The sequence below is a fragment of the Mustela nigripes genome, chromosome 6, assembly GCF_022355385.1.
Source record: "Mustela nigripes isolate SB6536 chromosome 6, MUSNIG.SB6536, whole genome shotgun sequence".
NCBI classification, from domain to species: Eukaryota; Metazoa; Chordata; class Mammalia; order Carnivora; family Mustelidae; genus Mustela; species Mustela nigripes.
Window position 1 is genome coordinate 100117850 of NC_081562.1, and position 15567 is coordinate 100133416.

Here is a 15567-nt window from a genome sequence, read left to right on the forward strand (position 1 = left end):
CTTACTTGTGAAAAATAGGAAGCATTGAATGTACAAGCAAGAACAAACACTTTTTTTTTCAATGACACTTTTCCTCGCTTCAATATTTTTTGTCTTTTTCTGTTTTTGAAATGAGCTCTCCATGACAAAATATCAACCCACACTTAAAAAAAGCCAGCCACTGGCCCACTATGGAAAAGCTCACAAGTAAGGACAGATCACAGCAGCAGGTAGCAGGAGGAGGGAAGTGATCCAAGCAGTGGTTACAAATATTGACACGAAGCTGAAACTATCCAAAAAGTTGTGCCTTAATGTTAGCACAGGTTAGACTCGTCACTACCTTGGTGGGTGGCCTCAGCGCTTTTGTGTGCAGATTCCACACAGCAATACAATTTCTGCCAGTTAAGAATTCTTGGCTTGCACCAATCACAGGGCGGGCAGAGGGCCATAGACTAGTCTATTGATTTTTCAAAATGCTGTCCTAGACCTGGTAATGTACTGAGGAACCCCAGGAGCTCGACTTCTGCGACAGCGTATAATTTGGGTTTCCTGGCTGAATACGTAAGTAGCTCAGCCGAAAACCAAACACCCTAGTGAGCTTCAGGGATTGGTCGGGCATGTTCTGCCCTTCCACATTCCTCTCAGCAATAGTATAAGCACTGATGTTTTGCAATTTGCTGGAAACAGTGCCATTATTTAAATGACATTTCTTAATCTGAAACTGAAGTTCATTTTCATCGTGAATATCCTTCCATGTGGCAAGGAAGACCAGGCGATCCATTTTGCCATCTTCTACAAAAAGCGCATTGAATGGGATGAGGCAGCCTAAGCAGAAGATCTCAGTGTTGTTCTCACAGCCAGCCGCAGGTTATTCAGAGGTTCCATCTTCATGACTGGGCTCAAGGTGTTGAAAGGCAGGGAGACATCAGTGCTGTGGCTTGGCATCAGCCGTGGATGGATGGTCGGGGGAGAGCTGAGTGTGACACCAAAGCTATTCTTGTTAAACTGAACTAAGAGCCTGTCCTGTGCTGCAGAGCTTTGTAGGTGAAGTTTGCTTTGTTTTGTGAAGTCCATTTAGTTTGTTTTGTGAAGTTCATTTCCATCAATATGCGCCCTTGGCAGTGAGTAAATGTTCCGGAAATCTCCAAGCCTTTAGCTTTTACTGCAGGCAGCCAGACAGCCTTAGGAGGGCATATCCACCAGGTGCCATGCCTATTCCTGGGGAGAGTTCAAACAGGTCGTTGGGACCCCTGCTGACTACAGGGGATGAAGGATTGTCCCACCAGACTGTCTAGGTCTCCTCCCAAGACTTTTTTTAAGATTTTATTTTTTAAAGATTTTATATGTTTATTTAAGCGAGGGTGCATAAGCAGTGGAGGAGGGGCGGTGCAGCGGGGCAGAGGGAAAGGAGAAGCAGACTCCCTGATGAGCAGGGAGCCAGGTAGACTCAGGTCTCAGTCCCAGGACCCTGGGATCATGACCTGAGCTGAAGGCAGACACTTAACTAACTGAATCACCCAGGTGCCTCTTTAAGATTTTATTTTTAAGTAATTGCTAACCCAATGTGGGGCTTGAACTTACAACCCCAAAATTAAGAGTCATATGTTCTACTGACTGAGCCAGCCAGATGCTCCAAGAACAAACTCTTATTTAAAATTCTACTGGAGGGGTGCATGGGTGGCTCAGTGAGTTAAGCCTCTGCCTTCAGCTCAGGTCATGAGGGATCTCATGGGATCAAGCCCCACATGGGGCTCTCTGCTCAGCAGGGAGAATGCTTCCCCCTCTCTCTCTGCCTGCCTCCCTACCTGTGATCTCTCTCTCTCTCTGTGAAATAAATAAATAAATAGTCTTTAAAAATAAAATAAATAAAAAATAAAGTTCTACTGGAGGTTCTAGGTAGTACAGTATGATAAGAAAATAATTAAAGGAAGAGGAAGAGGAAGAAACAAAAAGGTCATTGATTTTATATGATTGTCTAAGATCTAAAAGAATATAATGTCAGATTAAGTAAATATAATGTCAGATTCACAAGAGAATTTGGCAACTAGATATAAGTTAACTATACAAAAAATAAAAAATTGGGGTGCCTAGGTGGCTCAGTCATTTAGCGTCTGTCTTTGGCTTCAGTTGTGATTCCAAGGTCCTGGGATCAAGCCCCACATCGAGCCCCACATCAGGCTCCTTGCTCAGCAGGAGGCCTGCTTCTCCCTCTCCCATTCCTCCTGCTTGTGTTCCCTCTCTTGCTCTCTCTCTGTCAAATAAATAATAAAAAAAAATAAACTGTTATGGGCTCATTCCCTTGACAAATATTTTTTTGAGAACTATCATAGAGCAGGCCCTGACCTAGGCCTCGGGAGTACCCTGGGGACCAAAATGGAAGACATCCATAATGTGGAGGAGCTCAGGTATGAATGTCCTAAGATATTACGTGCAGGGTAAATAGTACATATGAATCTGCTAGTTTAAGATCACAGTAACAAACCTGGAATATTTGGGGATGGGGTTGGAGGTAGGGAAGGAACAAGATGAAATAAACCAGTGTTCTGGGAGTAAAAAATAAATAAATAAATAAATAAATAAATAAACTGCATTTTCATACACCAGAAATAAACAATTTTAACACACAATTTAATAAAGACAATAGTAACAATAACCATAAAAATCGCTAGTACCTAGAAACAAATCTAACAATTCTAAAATGTTACATTAAAACAATAACAAAAATCAAAAAAAATAAAAATAAAAAAATTTTTTAAAAAACAATAACACGGGCGCCTGGGTGGCTCAGATGGTTAAGCCTCTGCCTTAAGTTCTGGTCATAGTCTCAGGGGCCTGGGCTCTCTGCTCAGCAGGGAACCTGCTTCTCCCTCCCTCTCTGCCTGCCTCTTTGCCTACTTGTAATCTTTCTCTCTGTATCAAATTAGTAAATAAATAAAATCCTTAAAAAAAGAAAAAACAAAGATCTAAGTAAAACTGAAAGTTTTAGTTCTGTAAGTTTCACAAAAAAATCATTGTAAAGATATCAGCTTTCCTAAAATTGACCTACAACTTACATGAAATCCTGATTAAAGTCTCAATAGGCTTAAACTCTTCATATATATATTATATAATAGATATACATATAACATATATGATATATAAATAAATATGTAATAAATATATACAATATATATATAAGCAAAGTCTCAAGAATTTGTGTTTAAAAACTTAAAATGAATAAACTGAGAGAAGAGACTTTCTCTGAAATAAACAAAGACTATGACAAAGTTAGATGATGAAGGCAAGCAGTCTTGGCATAGAGATAAATAAAAAATAAATGAAACCGAATAGAAAGGCAGATATAGATCCACATGTATATGGCTCTGAAGAGATGACTAGAGGAAGCATTGTAAATCACTAGAAAAAAGAAGTTTTTCAATGTATGGTTCTGGAGTGCTGGGGTAATTAATTATCCAAATAGGAAAAAATTAATTGGGTCTTTACCTCACACTATATGTGAAAAAATCAATTTGAGATGGGTTAAAGTTTCAAATGTGAAAACCAAAGCATTAGCATTTACAGAATAATATATAGGGTATTTCTAAATCTTGTTATTTACACACAGAAAACTCTACTCATTTTTCTAAAAGAGTGAGAAATTCAACGACATTAAAGTTTAAAACTTCTGTTAATCAAAAAATACTAGAATGTGACTGAAAAGACAAGCCACAGACCATGAGAAGTTTTTTGTAATACATATGGATTAGTCTCCAAAATATATAAAGATCTTCCTTAAAATCAGAAATAAAAAGATAGCCCCATGGGAAAATGTGCAATAAAAATAAATTGTGCAATTCACAGAATGGGAAATACAAATGGCCAATAAAAATGGAAGCATACTCGATCTCTCTGTTAATCAGAGAAATACAAATTAAAATCACAATGCAAGACCACTTTGAAATCACTGTAATGTAAAAATTAATGTCTAACAATACCAAGTTAGAGAACAAGGTATCCACAATCCAAGGTATGGAAATGATACAGATCAACAGGAATTCTTATACACACTGACAGGTGTATATATGGAATGGAAATTGGCACACTCACTCTTGAAATAATTCAGCATTACCTTATAAATTAAACATTCATAATTCTACTCCTTCGTATATACCCAAAATCGCTGGCATATGTGCACGAGGAGACAGTTACAAGAATACTTCAGCAATGATTTGTTCATTATAGCCAGAAGTAGAAACAATCGAAGTGTTAATCAACAAAAGAATGAAATAATTTGTGGTATATTTGTAAACTGCAGCTGTATATTGAAATATGAATGAGTCTGATATACAATGTTAAATGAATAAAAGCAGAACCCAGGAAACTACAACAGAATGATACCATTTTTAGAAAACTCGAATATACATGCACTATTGTTTAGGGAAGCATGCATGTGTGATAAGAAGTATTTTTGGAAAAGGGATAGTAGTTACTTCTGAAGAAAAGTCAAGGAGAGAAAACAGAGGAGAAGCACAGAGTTTCAACATTACTGATAACATTCTGGTTGTGACCCTTGAAGGGAATGAATTTCATTACTGTGCTTTGTAAATTACATGTTAAATGTGTTCTTTGTATCAAATGTTATATAATAAATTATTTTAAACAATGAACAAGAAAGGTTCAGTTACAACTTAGTACCGGATGGGATGTGGGAGTGAGGAGGAGTCGGGAACGAAGGTTTCCAGAAGTTTTCCAGTCTGGGGAACTGAACAGAGGTGAAAGTGTTCATAATAATAATCGTGTTGGTCAGGAAAAGCTAACTGTTGAAAAAAAAAATCCCATTAGATCATTTGGGTCAGGACTTTCATTCACATCCCAGTATACCAACCGAGGTCATAACAGCACTTAAATCCCCTGAAAATCTGGGTATTCTCCTTTCCCTTGTATACAATTACTCTGGTATATGGCCATCGGTCCCTTTAGAGAAGATTTGGAGTCTCTTTATTGAATATACTTGTGGTGGCATTGCAAGTTTTCTTTTTAAAGGGAACTATGCTCTCTTTCAATTGATAACTGACACAGATCTGGAACCTGGGGGAAGGATCATGATTTTCCACTGTAGAGGCTAACAAGAGTCCTCTGCAATACTTTTTTTTTTTTTTCTTTTTAATGGTGCAAAAAAGTTAATTAATTTATTTATTTTTAAATTTATTTTTTATTTATTTTCAGCATAACAATATTCATTATTTTTTAATTTTTTTAATTTTATTTTTTATTTATTTTCAGCATAACAGTATTCATTGGCTACCCACCTCTTACTCTTAGGAACACTATATGCTATTAACTTTCACCATAGTTTCCTAGGGCTTAGAGTCCCCTGATTCCCACCCAACCTTACCATCTATATGGTAATTATGCCCACCTTCCTCTCTCATGCTTAAGTGCTTCCCTACAGCTTCTGCTGTTCTAGAATCCTATCATTCTACTGACTCAAGGGAACCGAGTCTCATATGGGACTCAGTATAGCTTTTCAATCAAGTCTCGAGCCCAGGGATATTTTCTATTATTCATTTATTTGATTGAATTTATTCTTCTTTTGGAAATTGTCTAAGTTCCGTATATTAGATTTCCTTGATGGGTCCTAATCCTGTCTTTCCCTCATTTTCATTCCTATGGGTTTTTTTTAATTTTTTTTATTTTTATCTCTATGTTTCTATAGGTAGCTATGATTTTTATGTTTAGTTTTCAGTGGTGATCATCTTCTGTTTCTGTTTCCATATTGCATTTTTACTTAGAAAATCATGTCTAATGGTCCTAGGAAGTCCTTTTGTGCTCTATTGGCATTTTCTTAAGAATTCCCATGTGTGTGTTATGTGTGTATGTGTGCTGTTTGCTGAGATTCTCTTCTGATTATCTTATCATTCGTTCAGCCACGAGCTGTGGTTGAGTTCTACCCCAATACTTTCCTCGTCCCCACCCTGTGTAAATGAAAGCAGGACTGTCACAAGCACAGCACCCCAGGCACCAGAAAGCAGTTCATCCACATCCAGTGGCCTTTGCCATGCCACTGCTGGTCAAGGCAATCACTGCTCAGTTATAGTGCGGTTCCCTGCCAGAGCCACTGTCGCGCTGGGGCTGCACTCTGCTGACACAAAGCTTACTCAGAAGAGCTGTTGCCAAGCTGCAGCTTGCAACAAGCTCTTTCGCACACCACACGACTGCGGACACCGAGCCCTGGCACTGAAGGGCCTCTGTGCAGGACATAGACCCCATCCCTGCACAGATCCCTCTCCACAAGCTGTGTTCTCCCTTCCATAACAAAATGAGCTGGACAAGGTTTCTAGCTCCCTCACTCTACGGTTTTGTTCTGAAAGACAGTATACCCTTAAGAACATCTCCTTAAGTGGCGTCTGGGTGTCTCAGTCAGCTGAGTGTCCAACTCTTGATTTTAGCTCAGGTCACGATCTCAGTCAGGGTTGTGAGAATCAAACTCCACATTGGGCTCTTCATTGGGCTCTGTGCTGGGCATGGAGTCTGCTTGGGATTCTCTCTCCCTCCCTCTCTCCCTCTCTCTCTCTCTCTCCCCCTCTGCCCTTCCCATCCCCACTATCACTGACTGACTGACTGAATAAATAGAAAGTACATTTGTTTCAGTGATGAGGGGTTGCTAACAAATGAAAAGAAGACACACACACAAACATGAAGCTATCACAGCAATCCAAGAGACATGATATGCCCCTAAACAAAAGTAACAGTAACAATAAAAAGACCAGAGGACCCTTGGGAGCTAGATTGAGGAGGGAGATCCTGTGGGACTGGGTGACTGAAGAAGTATCATAGGACCATAAGGAGTCATCCAGATCCATTCATTGTTTTCTCTTGTGATGCTGCCAAGAGTATACAACATGGGGAGTAATTTTTAGAAGGGAATTCCTGTTCTGAATATGTTGAGTTTAAGGTAGCTGGGGAACATCCAAATGGAGGAGACAGAATGCAAGTGTGCAACATGTGTAAGGCCCAGGGTGAGATCTATGGTAAATTATCATCAACATTTAAATGGTAGGTACAGGGGCGCCTGAGTGGCTCAGTTGGTTAAAGCCTCTGCCTTCGGCTCAGGTCATGATCCCAGGGTCCTGGGATCGAGCCCCACGTCGGGCTCTCTGCTCTGCAGGGAGCCTGCTTCCTCCTCTCTCTCTCTCTCTCTCTCTCTGCCTGCCTCTCTGCCTACTTGTGATCTCTGTCAAATAAATAAATAAAATCTTTTAAAATAAATAAATGGTAGGTACAGCCACAGGGTAGATGAAGCCAACAAAGAATCCTGGAAAGCAAGGAAAGCAGGTAAAGAGAATTTAAGGAACAGATAGACACAGAGACACAAAGAGGAGACTAAAAAGAAGAGAAAAAAGGAAGAGAGACATGGAAGAGAGTTTAAAAGAAAGTCATCATCAATGCAGGCCAGTGAGTACAGCCATATAGATTGCACACAGCACAGCCCTGGCTGTGGTCACATGGACCACGTTAATGGCGCCCCCAAGATATGCAGTGTACCCTCTGCCCAACCAGGTATGGCAGAGCTGCTTAGGATCAAATGTCAGAGTTAGGTCAAGCAAGATCAGAAATGTGCATTGGCTTTGACAATGAATGGAAGTCATTGGTAACCTGAGCAAAGCAGTTTCGGTGGTGTAATTAGGGCAGCAAAGAGTACAGAGAACAACTCCGTGAAGAAGCTTGGCTGTGAGGAAGAAGGAAGACACTGGTGGGGGTAGATTGGTGGCTAAGAAAGGATTATTTGGGGTGCGCCTGGGTGGTTCAGTTGGTTAAAGCCTCTGCCTTTGGCTCAGGTCATGATCCCAGGGTCCTGGGACTGAGCCCCACATCAGGATCTCTGCTCAGCAGGGAACCTGCTTCCCTCTTTCTCTCTGCCTGCCTCTCTGCCTACTTGTGATCTCTGTCTGTCAAATAAATAAATAAAATCTTTAAAAAAAAAAAAAAGAAATGATTATTTTGTTTGGTTGATCTAATGGTGGATCAGTTAGATTTTTATTTGGTTAAGGATGGGAAATAGTTGAGCATGATTACTTAATGAAGAGAAAGGGCCAGTAGGGATGGAGGAATTAAAGGTAAAGGCTAGATGAGCAATTTTGCCAAGACTGAAACTTGAAAGCCTGAATAAGGGATTATCCTTGAAGAGGAAGATGGTAGTTGTTCCCCTGAAATGCAGCAGGGAAGGAGGAATGACCCAACGGACACAAGTGGAGATAAACTTGTAGGGGGCAGATGAGAACATTTATACAGTGTTTTCCTGATGACCTTGCAGGATCTCTGCTGCGAGAAAAAAAGGGAGTTGCCAAGTAGAAACCTGCCCAGGAAGGCCTCTGAGTACAGAGAGGGAATTTAACAGCTCCTATGCAGAAAAAATAACTTAAAACTCAGTTCAAGGTTTTAAAGAAAGTATGTAGGAGAACACGGCTGGCTCAGTCAGTAGAGCATGCAACTCTTGATTTTGGGGTTGTGAGTTCGGGCACCACACTGGTTATCGAGATCACTTAGAAATAAAAAAGTCTAAAAAGAAAAGTGTCTCAAGATACAATCATTAGGAAGAGAGACTGTAATCAAGAAAGCAAAGAGTACACCTCATCCAAGAAGATACACAGGTGGCAAATAAGCCCTACAAAAAGGTGTTACACATCATCTGTCATTGGGGAAATGCCAGTGAAAATGATGACATACCACCACATACCTATTACAACTGCCAAAGTTCAAGACACTGACAACACCAAATGTGTGAGGGTGTGGAGCCACAGGAACTCTCACCCACTGCTAGTGGGAATGAAAAATAGTACAGTCACTCTGGAAGCCAGTCTGGAAGTTCCTTACAAAAAGGAGCCTGGAGGGCTCAGTGGGCTCAGATCATGATCCCAGGGTCCTGGGATGGAGCCCCACATCAGGTTCCCTATTCATCAGGGAGCCTGCTTCTCCTTCTCCCTCTCCCTCTGCCCATCCCCCTGTTTGTGCTCACTGGCTCGCTCTCTCTGTCTTTCCATCAAATAAATAAATTAAATCTCTGAAAAAAGAGGGGTGCCTGGGTAGCTCAGTCATTAAGTGTCTACCTTCTGCTCAGGTCATGATCCCAGAGTCCTGGGATTGAGCCCCACATTGGGCTCCCTCTTCAGCGGGAAGCCTGCTTCTCCCTCTCCCGCCCCCCACCACCTTGTGTTCCCTCTCTCACTCTCTCTCTCTCTCTGTGTCAAATAATAAACAAAATCTTTAAAAGGAAGGAAGGAAAGAAACATACTCTTATCATACAATTCAGCAATCATGCTACTTGGTTTTTACCCAAAAGATATGAAAACTTTTGTCTAAACAAATATTTATAGCAGCTTTATTTGTAATTGCCAAAACCTGGGAAAAACCAAGATGCCCTTCAGTAGTGAATGTATAAACAAAGATACATCCAGACAATGGAATATTATTCAGCGCTTATTTAAAAAAAAGAAAAAAGCTCTATCAAGCCATGAAAAGACATGGAGGAACCTTAAATGCATATTGCTAAGTGAAATAAGCACATCTGAAAAGCTGCATATGGTAAGATTCCAACTCTATGACATTCTGGAAAAGGTAAAATCATGGAGACCACTAAACGGTCTGACTTGGGGTGGGGGAGACACAAATGAACAGAGCACAGAGGACTTTGAGGGCAGCAAAAATACTCTGTGTGATACAACAATGATGGATATAGTCATTATGTGTTTATCCAAACCTATGTGATGCATAACACCAAGAGTAAACCTTAAAGTAAACTATGGACTTAGGATGATTACAATGTATCAACAGAGGTTCATACTTGGTTAAAAAAAAAGAAAGTCCCACTCTGGTGGGTGACACTGTTAATGGGACAGGCCATGCCTGTGGGGAAGCAGAGGGCATAAGGGAAATTTTTGCACCTTTCTGTCAATTTTGTTGTAAACCTAAAACTGCTCTAATTTTTTTAATTTAAAGTAAAAAATAGAAGTAATATTTTAAATTAAAAAAAGAAAATAAAGAGGAGCTCAAGGAGGCCCTCAGGACTTTGTGCAAGCTCCAGTTAGAGAAGAGGGTGTATGGCGTGCTTCCCTGCCTCCTTCCCACCCCCCTTGGTTACAGGATAGTGGGGTCAGCCCATTGGCAACAAGGCGCGGAGGCCATTAACCCAAATTCCCACACTTGCCAAGAAGGCCTTTTGTCCTTCAACTCCCATCAGTTTACCTACAGAGAGAGAATGCCCAGAGGGAGAGGGTCTTACTGAAATGAACACACAGATCATCTGCTGGTTATACTTCTTCCTGGAAAAAGAAAAACTTGGATTAAAAGTTAAATTGTTTCTTTAAAGTTGCAGACCTCCAAGTCATTTTTTTAAAGATTTTATTTATTTATTTGATAGAGATCAGTAGGCAGAGAGGCAGGCAGAGAGAGATGGAGAAGCAGGCTCCTTGCTTGCGGAGCAGAGAGCCCGATGCGGGGCTTGATCCCAGGACCCTGAGATCATGACCTTAGCCAAAGGCAGAGGCTTAACTCACTGAGCCACCCTGGTGCCACCTCTAAGTCATTCTTTGTTTTTGTGTTTTAACAAGGTCACCCTTAACAGATTTGTATCCTACAGAACAAACAGCTGCTTCAAGCCATTCTGCCTGCCTGGTAATCAGTGCTTCTTGGTAAGCCAACCACCACCACCACCCCGCTCTTATTTACATTCTCCCAAACCTTCCCAGTCCCAGGGCTTTAAATGCAGTCTCTATAAACAGGACTCTCAAATTTAAGCATCTAGCCCTGACTTCTCCCCGAGACTTATATACCCACTTTATCTACTTGACATCTATTTTTGGAGAGATCTTGGCCTTTGATCTAATGTGTTCAGTATAGAGCTTTATATTTGCCTTACCAAACCTGCTCCACCCACCATTTCCCCTTCTCTGTTAAAGGCATCACCATTCTTGCAATTGCTCAGGCCAAAAATCTAGGAGTCATCCTTCATCTCTTACCCTAGCCCTCTACATCTACCCAATCCAGCAGCAAATCCTACAGTTGTACCTACAAAATTTATGCTGAATTTGTGCAACTTCCTCATCTGTGTGCCATCCATCCATTCCTCTCCTGCCCTCCATCTCCACCCTAGACTAAGCCACCAATATCTTTCAGTGGGCTGACTGCCTAACTGGTCCTCCTGCTTCAGCTCCAACCCACCACAGCCTCATGCATCCATTCTTTATCCTGTGGCCAGAATGGTCTTTTAACACATAATCACATCACATCACATTTATTTAACCTCTCCAGTGATTCCCTGGAACTTAGAATAAAACTCAGATTCTTCTCCATAATCATGGCTCCTGACCACTCCTTTCTACCCTCTGTCCTGCCACTGTCCTCTCCTCTACAGTGCAGGCTCCTTCCTGTTAGTGTGCACAGAGAGCCCTTTTACCTTCAGATCCCAGCCTTCACATTTGCCCCCTGGGACCTGGGCCCTCCCAGACACTCAGCTCACCTCATGAGAAAGGCCTTTCCTGACCAGTGTTGCCCGCAAGCCATCCCCTTTACTCTCTAGTGCAATGTGCCATTGTGATTTCTTCATAGTACGTAAAACAGGCATTTTCTTTTTAACTTGTATATTCTCTCAGTCAACTCATATGTAAGCCATGAGAACAGAGCCCTTGGGAATGGTATCCCTGGTGCCCGAACAGCACCTGGCACGTGATAGGGGCTCAATTACCACCAGATGGATCTGACTTGGGTTCAAGAGCTGCCTCACCCCGGCCATGCAAGAAAAGCATCCTCTTGACCACCTTCATGCCACCAAAGGCAGGCAAAGTAGGTAAACCTGGAGACTTCAGTGAAACCAGGCATCAGCTCGCCTCTCACACCAGGAGTTTCTCCTTTTATCTATACATTATAGAAATTGCTGCATCAGTTTGTTGCTTTGCCTGCCTGCCATTCAGAGCCCAGGACACAGCTGTCCCAAGATCACCCAGGTAACAACAGATGCCCCTCCCTTCCCCCCGAAGGTGTATTGCTGGGTTTTTCTATGGAAGTATTTACCCATGCACTAAGAAAAATTGAAAGTTACAGAGAAGTATGACAAAGCAGGAGAAAAATCACTCATAATCACAGTTTTAGCATAATGGAATATTTCCCTCGTCTCTTTTCAATGCATGCTTTTCTTGAGATAACCTATAGTTTGCCAACCTTTTCTTTCCCATCATGTGTTTCATGTTAGCATTTATTGTCATTGGAAATAACTAAATATTTCACTATCTGGATAATTTACTGAACCAATTCCTTTTAGACATTTTTTTTAAAGATTTTATTCATTTATTTGACAGACAGAAATCACGAGTAGGCAGAGAAGCAGGCAGAAAGAGAGAAGAGAGGAAGCAGGCTCCCTGCTGAGCAGAGAGCCCGATGCGGGGCTCGATCCCAGGACCCTGGAATCATGACCTGAGCCGAAGGCAGAGGCTTTAACCCACTGAACCACCCAGGCGCCCTAGACATTTTTTTATTCAATTCTAACATGGCCATGGACGTTTATTTCCAAATATAAATATTCTTTGTTTTAAAAATTTTCCCCAGGATAGGGACACCCAGTGGCTCAGTGGGCTAAGCATCTGACTCTTGATTTGATTCAGGTCATGATCTCAGGATTGTGAGATCGAGCTCCACATCAGGTCCTATGCTGAGCATTCGGTCTGCTTGATTCTCTCTCCCTCTGCCCCTCCCTATTGCTTGCACACTCTCTCTCTTAAAAAAAAAAAAAAAAAAAAAACTTCCCCAGGATCAATACCCATCTTTATATGGCTCTTGATACAGTTTCTAATAAAACCAGGGAGAGCCAGATGAAAACCTTTAGAAAGCATAAGTATTGGCAAAACTACCATAATCCTCCCATGTAATTCAGAATGAAAACAATACCAATTATATCACACCCCATATTTCCCTTTATAGTACTATCACAAGTATGAAAAATGCATGATTGTTAACCAGTGGTCTCTCTTGCTAAACTTTAAGTTCCATGAACATAGGGACCTTGTCCATGTTATTCACAGTACCAGGCATATATTGGATAGATGGATGGGTAATCAATACACCAAGGAGAATTTGAGAGACAAAGAAAGAGGAAGAACACTCTTAAATACCTGTCCTTCAGACACCAACCCACCTCCACACCCCAACTTCATACCTGGCAGAACTCACACCCAGATCAGCTCCATTTATTCTTCATACAAATTTTATTCATACAGTTTTATTTTTAAATCATTTACACATATTCATACAAAGAAAAATAAATTTCAGGATGGAACCTTGGGACCATAGTAGTTTAAAAAAAAAATCTCTCTGATCATTAGCTACTGAAGACAAGGCAAAAGGCTTAGCAGTCATTTCTGGGGGTTAGTGTATCTCCCCATACAGGGGACAGTTGAGAAGAGTCCAACCTGCTCCCTCAGTCTTCAGCTTGTGGAGGTAATAAGGGGGGAGGGGTTTTTTCACTGCTTTCCCCTAGAAACATTTCAAGAAGTACAACAAAAGGCTTATGGTAACACTGAACTGCCTCTTTGCTAGGAATTTGGCAAGACTATTTCTGAACCAACTTTCTAGAAGAGTTAGCTCAAGGCCTACTCACAGGCCTTTCTGAGAGGAGGGCTGGCTACACTCACCACACCCCCAGGCCACCTGCTCTTCCTCCCACCAGCGCCCTTGATCTGACCCCATCTGGTCCCTCTTAGGCTCATTCCACAAATACGCCATCCTCCTACCCTACATACAAACACTCTCTGTACAACTGACCCCAGCAACTCCTATGGACCCCTCAATAATGATGCCAGCAGCACCACATGCAGCATTGTACCCAGAGAATCTGAACTACAGCCAGGAGAGGTCCAGGAGCAAGAGAACTATGAGCAGCCCTATCAAACTCAGCTCTGCTGAGCAAAAGCAACATTTCAACCCAACAGGCCAACTCCTAACATCCTGTCCCAGGTGGAGTCATCTCAGAGATGGATGGTAGAAGAACCTGCTGCACACCATTGACCAAGAAAGCTGTACTATTATCAGTTCCCAGTAAGTAGGGGAAAGGACAGACATTACGAATGTGGTAGACCCTATCAGAAATGGCAGCTGATGACAACAGTTACCCTAGATCTTCGGGTCCTACCCAAAAAGCAGCACCAAGAAAGGGCATGATGAGCAGAGAGATCTGGAGCTCAATGTACATCCCTTGAATTACCAAGGGACTCAGAGATAACACAGCTCATTTCCTACAGTGATGTAGGAAGAATATGGACTACCCCCCACCCACTACGTTGAGGCAGCTCCTGAGGGGCCACACCGCTTGTGGTCATCAGCCCACCCCCTTAGTAGCCCATTTGGGGAGAGAGAGTCACGTCCAGAGCAGGGACCCCTCCAAGCTGACACTCACAGGGCAGCCCATCCCACTGTCACTGGGGCAGGCCAAACATAGCTAGGAGGGTGGGCAGATCCCGGGCATCGGCTGCCCCATAGGCATCGCTCTGGCCTAACATGGACAACGCCAAACGCAGGGTGCTCCAGATATTCTCTGACATGGCACCCCCTTCGCCCCGAGGGCCCCGGCTTTTCCTCTGCATGTTCAGGGCCTCCAAAAAGTGTTCCACAGCCTCCCTGTGGGGAAGAAGAAGGAGAGATGGTGAGCAGAACATTACTGGAAGGAGGCAGATCAGCTGGCATGGGGAGAAAGCTGGAGCTGTTTAGTCAAACAGAGGATTGGAGAATGAGGAGCTACGGCCAAAGGCAGGGAGAGAGTTCATTCACTAATTACTCCATAGATGCTCTCACCGGTGAGCTCCAAGGTTGATGCAGCTGATGCCCAAGTTATAGCGGGACCGTATATAGCCAGGCTGTAGCTCGAGGGCCCGACGGTACGCAGCTACCGCTTCCTCACTCTGGTTTCCGTTGGCCAGGGTGGCCCCTAGCTTATTCCACAGCAAATAGTCCTGGAACAGAGATGGGAAAGGAGTAGCGACAACAACTAGGCTCAGATCCAACTCTGCCCGTCCTCCCCGGGTCACCATTCTGTTTAGCTAATACATGTTACTCTCCCTTCCTTTCTTCTCAAATGTTCCCAGCCTTCTCTGCCCAATTCTCCCAAGGCAATCAGTATATGGAACGGAAGCTCCCGTGACTTCGAAGGTCCCAACAAATGACCCTTTAGTAAGATGCAATCATGTGCTATTTCCATTCCTCCCCTGAGGCTCACATTGGGACGAACACTGAGGGCAGCTGTGAAGCAGTCCACCGCTTTGTCATACTCCCCACTCAGGTTGAAAAGGACTCCTAAGCCACACTGCACATCCGGGTCAATGGATGTAGGGTCCAGGCGCACAGCAGCCAAGAAGAGCTCTTTCACTTCAAGAAAGAGGGAGCTAGATCAATAGGAAAGAAAAAGAAAAAAAATGCAAAAATAGGTGGATGGATGTGTCTGGATTCTTACCCTTCCAAAATAATTCCTTAATTCGTCACTCATATCCCCAAGATTCATCAGATGTGTCTGGATTCTTACCCTTCCAAAATAATTCCTTAATTCGTCACTCATATCCCCAAGATTCATCA

At 42.4% G+C, this 15567-nt stretch overlaps 1 protein-coding gene and 1 pseudogene across 8 annotated transcripts in view; both read right to left on the minus strand.

Moving 5' to 3' along the window:
- Positions 1-436: 436 nt before the first annotated feature.
- LOC132020397 (AP-2 complex subunit beta-like) lies at positions 437-6228 on the minus strand (annotated as a pseudogene).
- Positions 6229-13188: 6960 nt separating this feature from the next.
- Positions 13189-15567, minus strand: part of PEX5 (peroxisomal biogenesis factor 5) — a 17506-nt gene continuing 15127 nt past the window's right edge. For all 8 annotated transcript variants that reach the window (XM_059403639.1, XM_059403645.1, XM_059403644.1 and 5 more), the window contains 3 exons: positions 15215-15380; positions 14794-14951; positions 13189-14619 (listed from right to left, as the gene is read on the minus strand). In XM_059403639.1, coding sequence (XP_059259622.1) covers positions 14418-14619; positions 14794-14951; positions 15215-15380 — 526 coding nt within the window. In that variant the 3' untranslated portion in view covers positions 13189-14417. The remainder of the gene's footprint in view (positions 14620-14793; positions 14952-15214; positions 15381-15567) is intronic.